At 37.8% G+C, this 20,536-nt stretch overlaps 1 protein-coding gene across 1 annotated transcript in view; it reads right to left on the bottom strand.

The window, feature by feature from the left end:
* LOC146169949 (MAM and LDL-receptor class A domain-containing protein 2-like) overlaps window positions 1-20,536 on the bottom strand; it is a 99,243-nt gene that overhangs the window by 6,527 nt on the left and 72,180 nt on the right. The window contains exons 25-35 of the mRNA XM_083387937.1: window positions 20,206-20,432; window positions 19,694-19,781; window positions 18,419-18,574; window positions 17,985-18,142; window positions 16,695-16,890; window positions 16,147-16,275; window positions 14,941-15,095; window positions 14,093-14,188; window positions 13,320-13,452; window positions 10,965-11,186; window positions 9,495-9,603 (exon numbers count right to left, since the gene is read on the bottom strand). Of these exons, the coding sequence (XP_083244063.1) occupies window positions 9,495-9,603; window positions 10,965-11,186; window positions 13,320-13,452; window positions 14,093-14,188; window positions 14,941-15,095; window positions 16,147-16,275; window positions 16,695-16,890; window positions 17,985-18,142; window positions 18,419-18,574; window positions 19,694-19,781; window positions 20,206-20,432 (1,669 nt within the window). The remainder of the gene's footprint in view (window positions 1-9,494; window positions 9,604-10,964; window positions 11,187-13,319; window positions 13,453-14,092; window positions 14,189-14,940; window positions 15,096-16,146; window positions 16,276-16,694; window positions 16,891-17,984; window positions 18,143-18,418; window positions 18,575-19,693; window positions 19,782-20,205; window positions 20,433-20,536) is intronic.

Raw genomic sequence — 20,536 nt, 5'->3', positions numbered from 1 at the left:
TAGGAAAACAATGATATTGCACACAAGGCGACATTTCTACTTGTACGAATTCTCAAGAACCGTTGTGGTCTCCCATGGAGCGTCTGGCTATTTTCGAAGGGGGCGTGGTTGCTACGTAACCAATTGTGACGTCACGGGATGTCGCGGTGAAGTTTGACGGACGCGCGCGACACAACAGTCGGAAATAAAAGGCCAGAACTTGATTGGTCCGGGGTCACGTTCGCTTGAAACAGAAAGCCTTTTATAGCGCCGTTTCGGAATTGTCGTCAATCGATTAGCTATAAGGGCCTGATGGTGCGAGGAATTTATTTACCCGCTCATTTTTTCGGCAAGAAAAAACAAAGCGAACCGCCCACCTATATTGCGTATTTTGATGACGTGTTAGAACAGGATATATTGCTTGGCGGCTGGATCGGAAAGTACTTGGTTAGGAACAGTGTATAGTAAGGTGAACTAAGAGTTAGTATTGGAAGAATAATATTTTAAAGAATCATGTTTCTTCTGTTTAATAGCCCTAGTAAACTACCACACATTGTATCATCCAATGTAGACCACAGAACATACCAGGACAAATAAGAGAAGATCTAGTTTGTTGTTGGTAATTAGCAAACGTTTAAAAAGATTAAGCGACAGGGTATTCCCTTACTATAATTGATGGATTGCTCATAGCGCGGCGACTTTTGTAAAGCTAAACGAAATTGGTCGACTCACATATAGTTGCAATAGTTTAAGGCAGTTGGCATTAAAAGTGTTTGAATTTAAATTTAAGGTCGTGACAAACGTCACAGCCTTTACGTGGTATCTTAAGCTTAACCAGCTGCTACCAAAAGCGTTTAAACTTAGAGTAGGTTAGGATTGTATCAACATTATATTATAGTCGAATACGCAAAATTATCGACTTTAATCAATTAAAGGTAATTTCTTTACGGTAAAAGCATCGCTTTTGAAAAGTCAGTTACTTTCAACTTCTTTTTATTTCAAGATTTGCCTTTCAAAGTAGAAAACTCGTTCTTGTTGCAAACCATTGTTAAAAGCGTATATTAGTTTGGTATCAGATCGGCACCGATATTATAATAAAATATCGGACGAGAAGCAATTCTACCACTCGACATTTAATATCTGACCGGCTACAATATTAAATCCCTATTCGTGACAATTTCGCAGGACTTGGTTCCACAGCATAAACTGTAGCGCAATGCTCGTACTTAGCAACTTTAGCAGCTCGATATAAGAATGCTAACGTTCAACTGCCACGCCTTCTTGGACCATCGCCGAATGGTTAACTGCTCACCAGCGGCGCTCAGCAACCAGACGACCAACACCAGCAGCGACCATCATTTGTGCCAGCAGGTAACCAACAAGCCACTACACGCAAAAATATGGTTCCGGCCAATGTGTTTTTGTCGAAATGGCTTTAAAGCATAATGAAAGAGTTTTATCATTGTAACCCATTCCCAAACTGTGTGCCTCGAGAAATTGTCAAGTGTGCCGCGAAACTTTTTGTAATTTCGGAAAAGAGAGTATTTATATTACCAATGGAATACACGCAAGCTTTTAGACTTAAATACGCACTATTCATTACAAAATTAATAATTTTGAGACATTTACATATAGTTTGTCGTTAAGGTTGATGTACCATTGTTGTTCTGTTAAAAGTGTCCTGCGAAATAGTCAAGATTTTTGTAGTGTGCCGCGAGCCAAAAAAGTTTGAGAACGACTGATGTAAACACTTTGAAAGCTGTTGGGAAGAAATAACATATTGGATTTCTTCACGAAATTTAACCTTTGCTAACATATCCTTGCTTGGAACTCATGTCGATTATTATGAATAGTCAAATTTTTCAAATACACTTCCGAAGCTCTATATGCGTTTATTTTGTTCGACTCGGTAAAAACTCGACATATATACGTGCCTTTCAAACTAGGAAACGTATCTCGTTAAGTGGACTGACGTTAGCCCAACCTTTCGCCGTTTGACAGGTGCTAAATTTATCATCGTTAATTTTATTACACTGTTGATTTGAAGTAATATATTGAACGCTATGAAACTCCCTACTTATAGCGTAAATTCCGACAGGTAGTAAACTTTATCGTCGCCCACCTTCCTGTTTAGTTCATTAAACTTTTTCTGTAGCTTGTATTTGCATCACTCAAAATCCCAAATAAACGACACATTGTATTATACTGTTGACATTTCGCACAAACCTGCTTTATCAGGTCAAAATGTAAGAAACACGGTTGTGTGAAGGCTTGTCAACATTATGACACATACAACTTGTTACTCAGCAGTGCCAACCGATTTAAAGATTTTCAATTTGACTAATGCGGTAAGACTATGGCTTGAATGTCACAAACGTTTAAAGTTGTGTTGTATACGTATGGTCGCTATGCTTGACATAAAGGGAATTGATTAAATTAAGCTGTTGTCTGTCTCGTGTAACAGATGACCGACAGCCTTTTTCCGTGGGAGTTTCATTTAGATCGTTAATGATCATAGTTACATTAAAACTGTTTGGATAAGCGTTTAAAGAGCCAGCGGGTTGCCATATGGAGATGGCAAACTCAGTCAAAACTCTGTTGTGCATTGCTACTTCGAAAGCCAATCCTTCAAAAATTGAATTTTAGTTCATGCAAAAAACACAAGGCCAACACAAGGTTTCTTCGGTGAATTTTTTTAAATATTTCAAAATGCTAGTAAAACGAGCTGATTAGACGTACGCTAAAAACCATTGTTTGCTAGAATATTTTTTAATTTTAAATTTAAGATGTGTAAGAACTCAACAAACGGCTAAGGTTCAAGTGTTCACCATCAAAGCATCATTGATCGACAGATTTGGTTAGTCTGCGAAGGCTTTTCGGTGTATTTTCTTGCAAAGAGTGAAAACATGTTGATTGAAATGCTGTCCCTTTTTGTACACAAGTAGCCGTTGTTTAAACAGCCAGGGTTTTGCCATAGAGCTTGCAAACTTAATCCAAACTCTGTTGTTTATTGCCACTTCAAAAACAAATCCTTGCAAAGAGAGTATGCTAATTAAAACTTGTACTTTCAGGTATCCACAAGCAGCCGGTGCTTCGGCAAAGGTCACCCGGCCACCGTTCTGCTTGTCGTGGTAACGGTGTACGTCCAGCTGACAGTTGCGTTCTACGAGTTCAAGAGGTGGCGGACGAGTCGACGGCCTTTCTTTAATGTCAATCGCCTGTATCTTGTGTCGGTTTCTATGTCGCTTTTATTCGCCGTCACGTACCACATCAATGTCATCCAGTGAGTAAGTGGGTCAGGAAGGGAATAGGCAAATTTGACTGTATACGACGACTTAATGGTTTGTTTTTCCCCTGCCATTGACTGGGCCCAACGGTGCAGCATCCGAACTATCGTACCTTTTCGCGCAGTAAACCTGTAGTTTGATGAAATGTGACTTAAATCAATGTCTAGCATTAATTGGCACTTTTCTGGTGTTGACCGCAGAAATATAATATAAAACAGTGACTGTCCGACCTTTTTACCATTAAAACCATAAATAGTTGACTGTAGCCTTTACAAAACTGCCATGGAGGTTAAAAAGTGGTCAAGAACATATTGGGAGAAAGTAATCTCAAACCTTACAGAAACTAAATTATGAAAGCCGTAATATGCAAATTTAACTGTACGACTTGATGACTTGTGTTTTGCCTTGTTATTGACTGGGTCCAACGGTACAGTGCTCAAAATATTGTAGCTCTTCTCGTAACAAACCCATACTTCGAGCTCCTTTGGTAGCCGTATTTGTCTTATTAAAAACCGGAAAACAAGTGGATCTGTTTGTAAACTGTACTTCACTGTTGACGAGCGTTTTTTCCACGACCGTGCTTCATCAGGTCAGAGTAAGAAATTTTCAAAGTGAAATATAAATTGTCAACAGTGCCACTTGTTACATAAATTAATGTACAACGAGGCGGCGCTTAAAATTGCACTTTTCTGTTCTTTAAAACTAGAACTATATACTCCAAAAATAGCTTAGGAGTCTAGTAACGATAGTCGAGTGGTTTTGTCAGACAATATAATTTTTAAAACGAAAATACCCTAAGTCATAATGACGCGTTTTTTCCGTTTAAATAGTCAATTTCAGATTAAGTAGTCATTATTTACATCCACGAATGTATCCGCATCGTTTAGCAATACGCTTAAATACGTACTTGTGTCACCATTGCCTATGATGATAATTGCCATTTACGTAAACTACAACATCTTAAGAGTCATATGTTGTTATGCGTCCAATTGTACCGCGTATAGGCCCCGAAGTGCTTATTTGTTGATGATAAAATGAATAAATATTCGTAGTCAGAAAACCACCGTAATATTAAAAACATAAATATGAATTAGGCTAGCTTTGGGGGCAAGAAAGTTTGAACTTTTTTGTTTATCTTTTGCCATTGTATTAACTGCCGTAACGAACACAAATAACAATGTTAGCAAACCGTTTTGAGAAGCAACTGACTGAGTGTTAACGCAATACCCAAAAACCATCAAAGAGCAAAAACTGTCTAAAAGTAGTAAAACTATACGTTAATGACGAGCAAACGTAATATTAACTACATCGTTTGTGACGTAAATTGCATAACAATTAAAGGTATGACATGCCTGTGATCGACTGTTGTGATACTGCTCATAAATGCTAAAAAAACAAATTATTAAGAGTAAAATGTTTATTAATTTATTTTAGGGGGCGGGGGGGCATCGCCCCTCCGGCCCCCCTGGCTACGCCTGTGATTCAAAGACACACAACGTGAAACAAACGACAATTTTGGCACGTCTGCTGGCAACTCATGTATATGTAAAGCGAAGCTATGTAAATTTGCATAGTAATCGCCTATTTATGTTTTCTATGTATGTTCAAGATGTTGTGGCTTTAATCCTAATACTTTGTTTAATCGCTCTTTCCAGTGACAAGCGTGTCCATGGCTCGTAGTTATATAACTTGAAATGGTTTACAGCCTACAGCAGTGCTGAATTAACCATGCCTAAAAGTAAGGCAATAGTTTAGGCATGAATAAACATCCCTCAACTTGTTTATAAGCGGCCAGAGAGAAAACGTCAAACAGATATGTATAGCCAAACAGCTTGAATATCTATAAAAACAACTAACTTCTAAAGCCTAAATGTGTGAAGTAAATCGACCTTCTGTTGGCAAGACGCTGTGGTACACAGTGGGGTCATCACCTGCTAATACTATTAATAGGCACTGCTTTATTTAATACAGTGGGTCGCGACCCATTAGTGGAAGCTATTTCAGGTGGGTCGAGAAGCATTTCTAAATAATACCGTTTTCTATTTTTTCCCCTATAGGCTATTTCCAGAAGAGCGTTTGAACTGTGAGGCATTCGACGTTGTCGTGAAGTTCGCCTTCGCGTTGGGCACGATCTGTATTCACACAGTACTGTGGGAGAGACAGAGGGCGTTCTACACAGACCCACTTCTAAAAGGATCCAACACAAGGTGCCTGGTCCTCTTCAGCAGAATGCTGATCGTCGGCATCGTGATCAGCATCATTGCCTTGGTCGTTGGCTTCCATCTAACGCACTGCAGATTTCAAGAACGAGGCGTTTGCATCATGTACTGGCCACAAAGCAGCGATATTGACTTCCTACCGTCCACAATTGCCATAGTGGCCACTAGCTTCGTGGTCAAGCTAGCACTGCTGTATCTAATGGTGCGGCCGCTATTGAGACTTGAAAGCGTGCGTGCCAAGCATTGCTGCCTCAACTTGAAGATGGAAAAGGACATAAGGAGCCTTATAAGCCGCCTTGTTGTCTGTATGACTTTATGTATTATATCTTCCGCAGTGGTTGGCACAGTGTTCGTGCTCATAGCCAACGCACTTGTTTGTCCGCACTGGGAGATAACTTGCGGCTACGACTTGGCATTTAGTACAGTGGCTGTGATTTGTACTTACGCAGACGGGCTGATGCGCCTCTGTCCGGTTACCGCGTTCCGGGAACCTCGCCAGCAAATCAGGCTCTTCAGCGTTTCGTCCAGTTCGGGCAGATTTCATCACCTTTGCGGCAAGAAGTTGCCGCAGGCCAACAGGGCGACAGAAATTTGAGAAACTTTGAGGTTAAAAGTACACTTAGGTACACTATGTACGGATCTGTATTGTAGCTTGATAATGAATTTTCAAGGCAAAAATCTTGAGTAAATCGCCATCATCTTGATAAAGATGTTTCGATACCTTGTATTCTCATCAGTTTATGGTATAGGTTGAAATAAAGCATGATGATGATACAAGTATCGAAACGTCTTAATCAAGATGATGTCAAATTGAAAGTTTGGTTTAAAGTTTATTATTGACCATAGAGTAACGTGTCGATGTACTCTTGCCCCTGATGACCACCGAACAGTACATGTGCGGACTGAATCGTTGAGGGTCTGGGAAACTTTTCGGGAAAGCAAGCCGCATTTTAAAATTCAAGAGTTTAAAGTAAAAGAGTCACAAAAAACATGTCAAAGCTGTATTCTTGTACTGGATGCTGATTATTTGTTTTTTAATGAAGAGCTTAAACCCGGGTTTGTCACGTGTTTCCAGTTAAATATATGGAAAAAAGTTGTTACGCTATTTTGATGTTAGGTTATTTAAGGTGGCTTAAATACTGGTCAGCCACTAATTATAGGTTTTCCGGGTGGTCTGTTGGTCTGCTATACTTGGTACACCATAACTTGTACACTACTGGTGCATGTATTGCAATTCGAAACAACCTTTCAGTTTTTAATTTTCCATTGTAAAGTTTGTAATGCAAGCCGTGTGTATGGAAGTCAGTTCGAATATTTAAAATGGATTTTTTTACGTTTTTTTGTTACTATTGTTGACAATCATATTAAATTACGTTTCATTTATGCCTATTGCTGTGACAAGAGGAATATTTCCTTCGAAGTCTTTATTCGTTTAAATCTCTCTTTTTATTCAATTTGTCAGACTTTCTTTTATGATACCTCTACTTGTTTTTTTAATTGAAAAGTATTTTTTTCCCCAAGTTGTGTTTCTTGAATTGGTTAAAATATTTACATACTCTGTAAATAAACCCATGACTGGTAAACGTTGCGGAGAAAATACCGTCGTCCAAAAATGAGGATTGGGTGTTTTATAGAGTAAAGTATTTCCACCAAAAGTAAGTGGTTATGTGTATACAAGGGTTGGAGTCTGCAAACAATTTGATACTAAATATTTTTCTCATTTTTGATAAACACATATCGCAATATAAAGTAAGAGACAGTTGTAAGTTGCATACAGATTGTTAAAATTGTTTGCGTTGAACAACTTCTATAGAGCCAAATATGTCATACGTTTTGTATATATAAAACCCGATTGCCATTCTTGAGCACCTATACATGTTATTTCCACCATAATTAATTTAGTCAAGCAGTGTGTTTAAGTAGTGTTAGCACTGTGGGCTAGACCAGTATTACACGACCCACGTGTCGCAACACAAAATTGGGTCGCCAACTGCGGTGCTTGTATGGTTAAGCTTATTGAAATTATAGTTCTATATGCATAGCAATATTTCTCTAAAATTGTAAAATTGTGTAGCAGTACGAAGACCTGTATCCTATAAATGAAATATAAGCCGTTTTCTCGTTTTATTAACTGACAAAATTTCAGTGGAGAGAATCGGTTTGCCAAAGCTTCGCTGTTACCCCTTCGCCCATTTGGGTCGCCGCGAAAAATGGAGAAACACTATTAGCACTGGACTAAGGCTTAGACAAATATAACCCTTGACGTTCACATTTTTCCAATCAATACAAGCATACCCCAAGGCCTAAGGTAAAGTCCAAAGTCCAGTGAAAGCACATTACGGCGCTAATCATCGAATGCAGCGCTTAAAATGAAACATGAAGTCAATACTTTTCAATCTTTTTGCAGCGACAAATATACAGCTCAAATTAATAAAGTCAAATCACGTGTAATACTAAATTAACCACCCATCTGTCTTATTTCGCCTTAACTTTCTCTCATATTGATTTAGAGTGCGGGCGAATTGTGGTTTGGAGAAACTCTTGTATTCTAAATTTCCCACCAATATCTTACCGCCTTACGTTAGCAATTTCTCAGAAACAATCACTAATCTGCAGTGTTATAAACAAGTCATTTAGAAAAGACTTAAGTTGCAAAAAAAAATAATAATGTTAAATTCACAGTCCAAGTAATTATCAGAGAAAGTCATTTCCAAGCCAAGTGATTGATATAAAAATGAAACGTTAACTTATTGAAATTGGGAAAAAATTGGGCCCTAAATATTCTAATCGACTGTATAAGTTAATTTTCAACACACTAAACCGTACTAAGAATGTGACCACTACGCTTTTTACACAAATGTATGGGGACCTTAAATATCGTAAAAGACTGTACTATTACTTGTTTAACCCTACTGAATTGTACTATGAATGTGACCAGGCTGTGTTCCAATAGATATACCCCCTGAATATTCTAAACGACTGTACTACTTAACTTTAACCCTGTTGAATCGTACTAAGAATGCGACCATTCTGCATTTGAAGAGACACATGGGGCCACTTAAATACCCCACACCACTACTCAACGTCCACCCACCTGAATCAGTGCCGAAGGTGTGGTCAGTTAGAGGTCCGGTTAGTGTAGACCCGACTGGTCCGTTCTGCTGCAGCCAATTGTAATCGTTTCCCGTTTGGTTTACGAAGCTGCAAGGGGCGCCTTCAAACGAGCAGTAGATAAGGTCTGGGTTGGTCGAAGGTGGGCACGTACCCGCTAGAAGGTAGATCTGGTCCAGACCTATGTCGCTGAAATAGTTGCTGCCTCGGATCGCCTCGAACACAACCTGGTAAGGAGCGGGGTATTAAACTTGAAGGACCGAATAACTTGAAAGTTAACAAGAGTTGAGTTGGAGATCAGTAGAAAGGGGAGGGGAGTTATACAAATGATGTTTAAGAGACCTGTGATAATAGATATGAAATTTGCAAAAATGCTGGGTGTGATTTTTTTGGAATAAAATATGTTATTTGCATAAGTGGAATATAGCACTTGCATAAGTGGAATAAAATTTGCATTTTTTTTAAACAGTAATATGAAATAGGACACTTTCAAAATTTCAAATTGTAATTTGCCAAAAAAAAAAAACTTTTCAAGATTACAAATTGTAATTTGCCCCAAAATGAAAATGATAAAAAAAGAATAAAGTTTTTTTCTAGAAATGAATAATATTTTATTTATGAATGTTACTTGCGAGAATTGAATAAGACCATTGTAATAATGAAATACAATTGTTTAATTCTACTACTCTATCGAAAAAGTTTTTATATAAATGGTATACATTGGCCCTAAAACCGACAAGAATACGTTAAATACGGTTAATTTCTAATCCCAACCTTGGCCAATTTATTTTATTTTTTACTTGGGGCCTTTAAAAGCGAATTTATGTTTACCTGGAACGTTGCTTCCATGGTGATTTCAATGGCGCCTTGCAGCCAGTAGTTGCCATATTCCCTGTCTCTTGTCCAAATCGGTTGACCAAGAGGGCTGCCAGAGCTCTTCAGGTATACGTTAAGAGTTCCCATCGTCGACCCGTACATGTGGTAATAGAACTGCAAGCAGTGGGTACCTGTAGTAAAAGTGGATTGTTTTGGTTAGATTTACACGAATTTTGTATAATTTTGAATCAGCGTGCCTTACGGCCGAGAGAGTTTAATATACTGCTCATGGCTAGGGCAAAATTGGAATATTATATATAATTCTAGTTTTCTATGTTGACGAATTAGAGCAAAATGAGGCTAAATTCCAATAAATTGCCTGTGTGCTCTAATTTTAGTTCTAAACTAATTCGGATTTTACCAACAATCCTACTTTGTCCAACGGAATATTTAGTCTCTCATTCGAAACTAAGAATTTGAAAAACTCAAATGGTTATCTAATTCTAATCTAATTTGATATAACTAAAATGATCTAATATTACTCTAATATAATTTAGAAAAATTGAAATGATATGCTCGGGTACACTATGCACGGATCTGTAATGTAGCTTGATAATAAATTGCAAAGCCAAAAAGGTCGAGTAGTTCGACAGCATCTTGATTAAACGTTTCGATACGAGCTTGTATCATCTTCAGTTAATGTTAAAAAAAATTTATTATCAAGCTGAAATGATATGATTTTAAATCTAAGCTTATTTTAAAAAGTTAAAATAAATCTAGTTATCCAACTCTAGGTGCAGGTACTAATCAAACTCTGCGTCATAAAAATATAAGTACGACCAATGCATATTTCCTTAATGAAGATAAAGTACAGTTGAATTTTTGTCTATTGCAGTTCCAAACAAAATTTTTGGTGAAATTCAAACTGAACGACAATTTATTAAAGCTTTAGCTCACTACAGTTCTTTGTAGCACAAAATTATGAGTTTTTTCGTTATCGATAATTAAGTTAATAAGGTCAGACAGAAACTCTACGACCCACCCGAGATCGTTAGGCCTGACAGCAGGGTTGTCCAACTCAAACATGCCAACGTACCAATCTTACCTTATAACTTCTTTCCCTGCTAAACTTTCCTAACTAATTCTTTTTAATCATGAAAGCGATTTTTCACAGAAAAATAAAACGTTTATCTACACAAGAAAAACATTGGTTTATTTAATCAAGCAATCCGCATCTATAACAATTGACCAAAACTACTTCTTTGCAACCGTTTGTTTTCAGCCAAACTTAATGATTTGCCTTCAGCTTGGCAGTATAAATGCCCATTACAGCATACTGCTATAACATCAGAAGTAACTGTTAGTTGTCGCAACTGCCGCGATTGTTTTATATTGTGAATGAACATTGGCACTTGGCTGAATAACAAAATTAGTATTTTTGGGAGCTTGCGTGCCATTTTTTATTCGGTCACGTGCCACATTTGGCACGCGTGGCGTGTGTTGGACACCCCAGCTCTACAGTTAGTTGGCACTTAAAGAAAAAAAAGCATACCATCAGGCTGATAGGGACTGACAAGTCTTCCAGCGTCGCCGGTAACAAAGGGAGATGAGGTCTCGATGAAAACGAAGTAGAAGCTGCCGTCGGCTCCGCCCGAAGGTCCGGTGTTGGCCGAAGGGGTAGCTGTGTTTCTACGCGTCCACGGAATTTGCGCAGAAGGGTCGTCTGTCCAACCGCACAAGTCCAACTCGAAGGAGCAGTTTAGCGGGCGAGGCGCTGCCGGTGGAAGCAAAATCGAAGTGCTGGTATAACTCAGTGCAGGGGTTCTTAACCAGGGGTACGTGTACCCCTTGGTGGGACGAAGCATCAAAGCAGGGGGTACGACATGCAGTATAAAGTTATGCGCTATTTAGGTATATTGGTAAAGAATGCGTAATTTACAAAAAGCAACAATAATAAAACATTAGTAAATTGACTGATTGTTTGTGTATTGAACTGATTTGTTTGGGTGCAAGGCCTCTACTTGACTCTAGGTCAGGGTTTTTTAACCATTGGTGGTACGAATCACCAAAGCGGGGGGTACGACATGCAGTGTTGAACTTACAAGACTGTATTTAATGCATGCATTCAACACGTAAGTTATAAATACACTGAGTTTAATTCCTGTTTTTACAATTGTATTTACTTCCGTCGGTCATTGTAGACAGGGAGGGGCTACGAGAAAATGTCATGAAAGCTCAAAAAGTAGAAGCGATAAAAAGGTTAAGAAACACTGACTCAGTGGTCGCGACCCAAATTTGGGTTAATTGGTTGGTTCTTCGATCGCAGTAGTTTATATGGTAGTTAAGATCGGTTTATAGCAAAATTTCTAAAATGTTTCTGAAGCAATACGAAATAGGCCTACATGGCTCATAATAATCAAATCCAAATTTTACCTATTTGTATTAGGTTAGGGTTCACATACAAAAATCCCGGAAAAGACAATTGAGTTGTCAAAGCTTCGCTATTAGACTTAAAACACGATAAAATGTACATCTAAAATTAAAGCGCACTGAAGCATGCTTAAAAGCCAACCAGGATTTGCACGAAGCGCAAAAGGTTTTTTCCATTTATGGTTAAAATTGGCAAAATATATATCAACAGTCATGATTATGTGTTGTGAGGTAAAATAAAAAAATTAAAGGTAAGTAAAGACTACCACCATAGCAATTGAATTTAAGAAGCAAAATGCATATAGCTTTAACTGAAAGGGGTGATATTTTTTACTGGATAAAAATAATTAATAGCTAGATGTTAAGCCATCCGACTAGTTGTTCTCTTTCAACTGTTAAACAAATTGTCTTTGATTGCAATACATTGCCTAATTGCAACCAATAATGTATGAACTTAAGTTCTTAAAACAGGCCAAATTATCAAATGGCACTTTTTTGTCTACTTTGCCCGTTTGTAATGTGATTTCAATTTGAAAAATAGCTTTACCATCATTGACATTCATTCGGTAGCCATAGGCCTGTGAGATCATGCGAACCAACTTCGCTAAAAATATATATTATTTCCTATATAACTTTAACTCACATCTCATACTTCACAATTAACAATTTTACGTTCGGAGTTCTGGTTTATGGAAATCCTAAACAATTGGTTTACACAGAAACACACATCACACGAATCAGGTCTGAATATATGCCGACGTTTGACCAAGCTAGCAGTGGAAAATGTGAAACTTCCATAAATACAGATTGGGCACAATTGGATTAAAATACGTTGTAGAGGGTTGAGTAAACTGTGACGTCTTAGTCACACGCAGCAATAAGGCCATGCCCTTCCGAATCTATATATTTTGCCAACTATTACTAATACAATAATTTTTTAAGCTTCCCGCAAACTTGCATTCTTTTTTTACTATGTTTTTCTGTTATAAGCAACAATATTCAGCAAAAAGTCGTTATGCATTCCATGGCACGTTGCGCTGAACATAAACTCTACAAAAGGCGATTCGTGTTAAATTAGACCATAAATTCCGTTATTTAAAGCGATATGAAAATCTCTTTTGTAAAGCGTCACGTTTTCTTTCTTAAATAATGATTTTGCCAATTTAAACTATATAAGCACAATTTAGTTTTAATTAGACATGATTTCAACTAATTATGTTTAAATGAGTTTGCTCGACAACACAAGGTTAAAGATAAGTTATTTTATTACGTCACGTTATGACGTAATTTTGTGACGTAATCCCTAAAAATGCCAATGCCTCCCCAAACAAAATTCCTCGATCCACCACTATGGCCACGAATACATACGGATAGTCCTGGTAATGCACACATACAACCAAAATTGGACGGTAACGCGCAGACATAATCACATACTGACCCTATTTTAAATAGAACCGACGGTGTTAAAGATACGTACGTGGTATTGTGGGTGGAGGTGGGACCGCATCTGGGGGTTGGATGGAGCAAGGTGATGATGACGTAATCACGGAGGTGAGGTCATCGATTGCCATGTAACCTGACCCGTCGCCCAAACGAGCTTGGATCACCAGCTATTATACAGAAAGTATACGTTGTTGTAAATATAAATTAAAAAAAAAAAAAAAAAAAGTTGAACGTTGGTCTAACACAGCGGTACCCGACATTGTTATGGAAGGAATTCAAAGCCGTTTAAAGATTCAAAGTAATTTGACATATAGCTTGATAATGATTTCCAATACAATAAGGTCGAGCAAATCGACCTCCCTTGATTAAGATGTTTCGATTCGTCACATTAACCGGAAGATGACACAAGTTCGTATCGAAATGTCTATATGGCTTTGAAACATCATTGTCAAACTACACTACAAATCCGTGCAGAGTCTACCAAATTTTACATACATTTGTCAATCTCTAAAATGGAGTCACTCGACATGTTTTGAATATAATTCGAAGATTAAACAGCATAAAAATGGTATGGTTGACACAAGTTTTTTAAAATGTTTCTTACTGGAGCACGTTCTGAACATAACTTAATCTGCACTTTAAAATAATATAAAAAAGGAACAAAATCAGTCTATTCATTAAAAGAGGAAAACAAACCAGAGTTGAACATTTCACGAACAAACTCTTTGTGGTTAAACTTTCGTTTCTCTTTGTGGTAAACTTTTTCAACATTTACTTTTTTTAACTGTAAAATAACAATATACTAACCCGGTAAGGTGCTGTGTAGGGTGCTGCTACCGAGGCGCTTTTCCACAGTCCTGAGGTGCTCTGGCTGTAATGCCAAATCGACTCGTTGGTGAGTTGCTGCAAAATAGTAAAAAACTCATTACACTTATTTTACGAAGACTACAAGTCACGATGTTTTACGAATTAGATTGGAATTGTTTAGTCTGCAAACAAAATTACGTAATCAAATTAGAATAAAAAGGTATTAAACGTCAAAATCGTACACAAAAAGAGCTGGCAAAATCCAACATTTGTTTTATTTAACACTATATTTTGCCACTAAACACGTTAGCCTTAATTTTTTTAAATTTTCTTGCGTTATACTGCGTTGTTCTTTACCTTACGTATCCCCAAGAAACGTATACTTAGGAAATGTAATGTTATTTTATGTTAAGCATTCTTTTACGATACGTATCGTGTAGCGAACAGTTATTTTACCATCCGCAACCTTACTTTGGTTAAGTCTGAGTTACAACAAATGGGTTTATCACGCAGGTTATATTATATCACAGCACACAACCTTACGGAATGATATGTAACGTTACCTTACCATGCTTAAATTACATACGATAAAGTAAGCTTACGTTTCAATGCACATCATTACGATACGATGCGTAACGTTGCCGTAATATGCTCAAATTACCCTACAATGGATAAGCTAAGGTTTCAATGCACTTCGTTACGATACAATGTGTAACCTTGCCAACAGAGCGGCCGTTATGGTACTCTGTTCAATTTCGAAATAGGATGGTAAATAACGTTTAATATGCCTAACGCCAGTTTGTCGAAAAGTAATTGCAGGCATACGCCAGCTACAAGTTATAACTCACGTCATATCGTTGCACAATGTCGATAGACCCCGATCCTGCTAACTCGATGTTGTACCAGAAGCTGAAACAAACTTCAGAGGTGATCATTTGACTCCAGAGTTCGGCGTAATCTCTTGGTTGCTGCTGTCCCTGCTTCTCAACGAACATGAAAAACCCTAGAAAGCGGATAACTTGTTTGAATCAAATGTGCATAACGTAATATTGCTGGTTTGTTTACAGCGTGATCTCTATTCCAATATTTAAATTTTTATAATGAGTTTATTGGTCCCATGTTCGTTTGTTTGTTTGCTGTTAATTCTGTTTTAGTGCTGTCCTATGCTTTACATCAAAATTACGGATATGTAAATATAATATGTAACTGGGAAGTTTTGGACTACTATGTGTTAATAGTTTCTCGTTTTTTGGACAATATTTGTTACTAATACGGCCGATTTGGGCTGTGTTTAGTCAGAACAGTATGATGAGCGCGCGGTAGCGAAAATGTTAAGAACCACTGGTTTACATAGAAGATAGAGATGGAGAGTGCATTATGGATGAGGTCTTGTTAAGATGTTGTACTGTTTTATTCTTTATATGTGGTACTACAGATTCTGGTTAATTTTGTGTCTTATTAAATGTTCGCAAATTTGTAGTGGTTAAATGTACTGTAACCTGTGTCTTATGAAATGTGAATTTTACCAGTCGTACCTATAGATACAGATATAGTGCTCTGGTATGGCGAAATTCACTTTGTTTCCTGTTTGTAATCAGTCTGGCTCATTTACCCCAAATCACTATCGGATGAAAGTGCAACAAGCATTCGCATTTGTGCAGTCGCCACCACCAGGGCTGCCTAATCGGACTCTGGACTCGAGCAAGACCACGTAAAACTACCCGAGGTTCAAATTTTAAAACTGATATTTCCACCAACTATAAATCGTAAAGGTGTAATAGCAAATGGTGAAATTTTTCTACCATGTATTGTGAGTAAATGAATTGTATGACACCGTTATGCGGGGATTGCTGAAATTTCACCTTAATTGAGTCACGTAAATTGGTGGAACTCATGCTGTAGAATTGCAGCTGGATTCGGGGCTCGACGAAATTGCACATTTAGCCAAATCGTACTCAGGACTTGGGAGTCGGACTCGGGTTTATTTTATAGGCCGGAGTTGGACTCGGGTTATTTTTAAGCGACTTCACAAAATCACAACTCGAAAAAAATACCTGTTCCGGATGTGTGGTCGCCACTAGCGGGCCCCGAGCCTGACCTTCCTCGACCTTCGATCCAGTCGAACTTGTCGTTGGTGTCGTGGTTCATCCAAGCGCACAGGTCGTTTTCAAAGGTGCATTCCACTGAAACGAAAGAGAACAACAAAGGTTGAACATCTGAAGCCGTTGATAAAATAAGCTAAAAATAAACGATAGTAAATGCAAAGTCGTAAAATATTTTGCTGTTAATTTTCCTAGGAGGCTCATGGAGAACAAATGCTTCAGGTTAAACATCTAAAGCGTTGGTAAAAATAAAGTCTGTTTCTATTGTTTTAATATATGGATTCGTTTTGCCATACAACTCTTATTTCAGGTTTAGACTATACAACACCAAGGAATAAACAATATTCATTTAGTTGTTTTTTTAACATTATTACCAACAACCTAAAAGTGTAACATAAAAAAAACTCTTTTTTTATAAAAAATCTAAAACATTCACCAGCTTTACAGCACCATTAAAATCCGTTTTTCGAAATAATTTCAAAACCAATTACGCAACTCACTTTGATCGGTGCACGCCTGCTGGTAAATCGTGACGTCATCAACAGCAATGTCCCCCTCGTATCCGTTGCCCCTGGTTGCCTGGAAAACGACCTTGTAGTCGTAGATGGACGGCATGTCGACACGTGCTTTGAACCAGTGGTCACCCTGGTCCTGGTCCAACGACCATCTCAGCGTGTCCACGTCACCTTTGACCTCCTGCAAAAATGGCGGGAATTAGACTGAAGTCTGCAATAGGCGGGTCTGACAAGATGGCGAAAGTAAAGTGTTAAGTGTTTCCTTTAAACTTGATGAAATAATTATTGTTTACTTACAAAATTTATAACAACAACGCAAGATCAATGGTGCCAGTTGAGGAGTTCAAATAAAGCAAATTTTACGAAGAGTTTTAGCCCAAAATTCAACGTATTTAGTTGAAAGTTTTCTCTTTGAACCTGATGAACTAATATTTATTTGTTTTAACATATGAAGTGGGAAATAAAGCTATCATTTTGTGATTTAATTTTCTAGGGAACAAAAAGTGTCGACCAGGTTTAGTACGAGGACATGATTCAATATATTATTGGTAATATTGGGTTTACACTTTGTGGCGGTAACGTCCAATCACAAATGTTTTACAAATCTGCACGCGAGTTAGTAAAATCGGGGGCTTTATAAACAAAATTAGCGGTTGTTAAATAGCGGGTAGTTAGTAAATTGCCCAGCAAAGTAGCCTAAACTATTTAGATGTGACGAAGAGTTGGGCTTCTAAATAAATAAAACCAACAGTAGTTTATGTTAGCTTTCTAAGTGGCGTAAATCAAGCCGGTATGACTATAGCAGTGCTTCTCAACCAATGGGTGTAGTTCAAAACTGGGTCACGGTTTGATTCGGTTGGGTCGCCGACTACACCAATTCACGTAGTTCGATATGTTGAGATTGGTTCTGGGCAAAATGTTTTCAAAGATTTAAAGAAAGTGCGGACGAGTGGCTCATAATAACTAAATTCGAACATAATTATGCTGTTTGTTTTATGCTTTGTCCGTTTACGAAAAGTTCAGGGAAAAAATCGGGTCGCCCAAGCTTGTTATACCGACTCATGTCATGTGGGTCGCCACCAAAGAAAGTTGAGAAACACTGGAAGTGTTCAACACAGGCCAAGAAGCCAAAAGTATGTCGTCAGTAGTAATGTGCGATTAAAAATATTGTTAAACTTAAACATGGTAATGAAATACAGTCAGCTTCGTCCGGCATATTGAGTGTTTCCCCATCATTTTAGTTATACTATAACTTCCAAAACATATTAATCTTACCGCTCGTTGAAATACATCGAAGCTTCCAACGGTCCCGCCCATTATATGATAGTAGAACTCCACGCAATGTGTTCCACTTTCCAATGGTTGAACTGGCGACACCAGACGGCCACTGCTACCAGCAGCTGGTCCGCTCATCTCACCGTACATATAGTAACCTGGAAAGTTGTGGTTGTGAAAAATGGTTGAAAACTAACTGAGAAAACCTGTTAGTTGGTATTTTCTATGTGTGCTGCTTGAAACCTCTAAAACGAGTTTAACACTTAATAAAAATATCAAAGCCCACACAGAAGTAGGTGTCATTTTAAACGTTTAGAATAACTCTTTACTCATTTTTTAACATCCAATATGCTCTAAGGTTTAACACTGCTTTAAACCAAATTTAATTCGCGAAAAAATTATATGTAAAAGAAACGGGTACGAATATTACAAACCTTCACCAGTCCCGTAAGTGTGGTCTGTGGTCGGTCCCGTGTCAATGGACGAGGTCGAACCCTTCCACCAAATCCAGTTGAAGTTGTCGTCGGTATCTTGCGCGTAACCGCAGATCGACGACGCCTGGAAGTCGCAAGTGTGGATCTGGCCGGGTGCTGTTAACAAAGGACGATTGAGGGGTAGTTTGGGCGGCAGGGGCGGATCCGGGAGGTGCACAAAGCCATGTACCTGCCCCCAGTGTTGTAAACAAGTCATTTCAAAATGACTTAAGTCCCAGTCAAGTTTTTTGAAATGACTTAAGTCCCAGTCAAGTTTTTTGAAATGACTTAAGTCCCAGTCAAGTTTTTTGAAATAACTTACGTCCAAGTCAAGTCATTTGTGAAATAACTTACGTCCAAGTCAAGTCATTTGTGAAATAACTTACGTCCAAGTCAAGTCATTTGTGAAATAACTTACGTCCAAGTCAAGTCATTTGTGAAATAACTTACGTCCAAGTCAAGTCATTTGTGAAATAACTTACGTCCAAGTCAAGTCTTTTTTAAAACAGCAAGTCAATATCATTCGAGTCATTATTAAAGCAAGTCAACGAAACTTGCTGCGATGTGAATAAAAATACTTTAAAGACGGTGACGTTGGTTGCAACTGAAAAAGTCCAGTTATTCGTTTTCCATAGGTGTAAACTTCTTGAAAATAGTAAGTTTCAGTCTTATTCGTTTAAGGGTGTGCCACAAGGACATTACGTCGTCTATATATTCTTTTTTAGGCAATTTAATACAACTAGAAGTAGTGTAAAGTGTCTAAAACACGGTAAATGTTCAGCACTGTATTATATCTGTGTAATTTATCTCTTTAAGCGAAAATTGTTTTAATATTTCCAGAAATAATGTTACAAATAACGTTGTATAAGGTCTATGCTTTTTTCTTGTTTTATATATCGCTTGATAAAAAATACTGGACAAGAATATTCATCGCTTAGATCCCTGTTTTATTGACCTACAAGTCGCATCCCCAAATTGGCTTGCCGCTCAAATTGGTTGGGTCACTGATTGCAGTAGTTTTATACAGTTAAGTTTATTCAGATTAGTTTCAAACGAGATAGAGACACGGCTCATATTAATTAAATTCGAACTTATTTTTCTGATATCATGCTTTGATCACTTACAAGGAATTTGGGCCGCCAAAGGTTTGCTCTTATAATTGCGCGTTTTAGTATATGGGTCGTAGCGAAAAAAAAATGAGAAAACACTGGCCTGATGTTTAGTTATGAAATTTACCTGCTGAGCAGGGTCCTTTTGCCAGTTTCACATCGTCAATTGCAATATCACTGGTCTCGGTTTTGCCTACCGTTGCTTGAAAGGCAATCTAAAAAGACAAAAGGAGTTTGAACACATGGCAATCGGTGGCCAACGGTATGATGTCTTATTAATATTAGGATGAAAATACCATTGAATGATTATCTTGTTGTTTGGCATAGAATTTTAACCTAAAGTTAAAAAAATATTCAGTTTCAGACCATTTTGTAGCATACTGTGTTCTGTGTTTTGTTGATAAAGCAAACAGAAAGCACTATTACGTAAAACGCCGTTAGAATAAAAATATATAACAGAAAACACAATAAACTTTTTAATTTCAAAATAACGCAATATCTGGAAAAACTGTTATATCCGAACAAATACTGTCATATATAAAATACTCCCCACTTCCCAAAATTAATGACACTTTTTTGTTTTATTTTAATAAATACTGACATTGGATTTTTGACAGAAAAACAAAAAAAACATAATACCTGGTAATCGACGTCGATCGTATATTCGAGGGACGCTTGAAGCCACCTGGCCCCCTGGGACCCGGCCCTGGTCCACACGGGATTCCCCACGTGGGGTCTGGTCTTGGTGAAGACCGACAGGGATCCGATACTCTCACCGTACATGTGGTACCAGAAGGTGAGGCACTGGATGGTCGAGACGCCGTTCATCTGGTTAACTGGACCGAGAAGCATGGCCTGATCGCCCGCTAAAACAAACCAATATATAATTGTTTTTTTTTTCGAAATTATTTTATCGGTTTAGTTGTTAAGATTGTGTTCAAAAGTAATTTCTTTGATAAACGTACATTTT

This window comes from Ascidiella aspersa, chromosome 1, assembly GCF_963924565.1.
Source record: "Ascidiella aspersa chromosome 1, kaAscAspe10.2, whole genome shotgun sequence".
Classification (NCBI taxonomy): domain Eukaryota; kingdom Metazoa; phylum Chordata; class Ascidiacea; order Phlebobranchia; family Ascidiidae; genus Ascidiella; species Ascidiella aspersa.
This window is presented reverse-complemented; position numbering and strand designations above follow the sequence as displayed.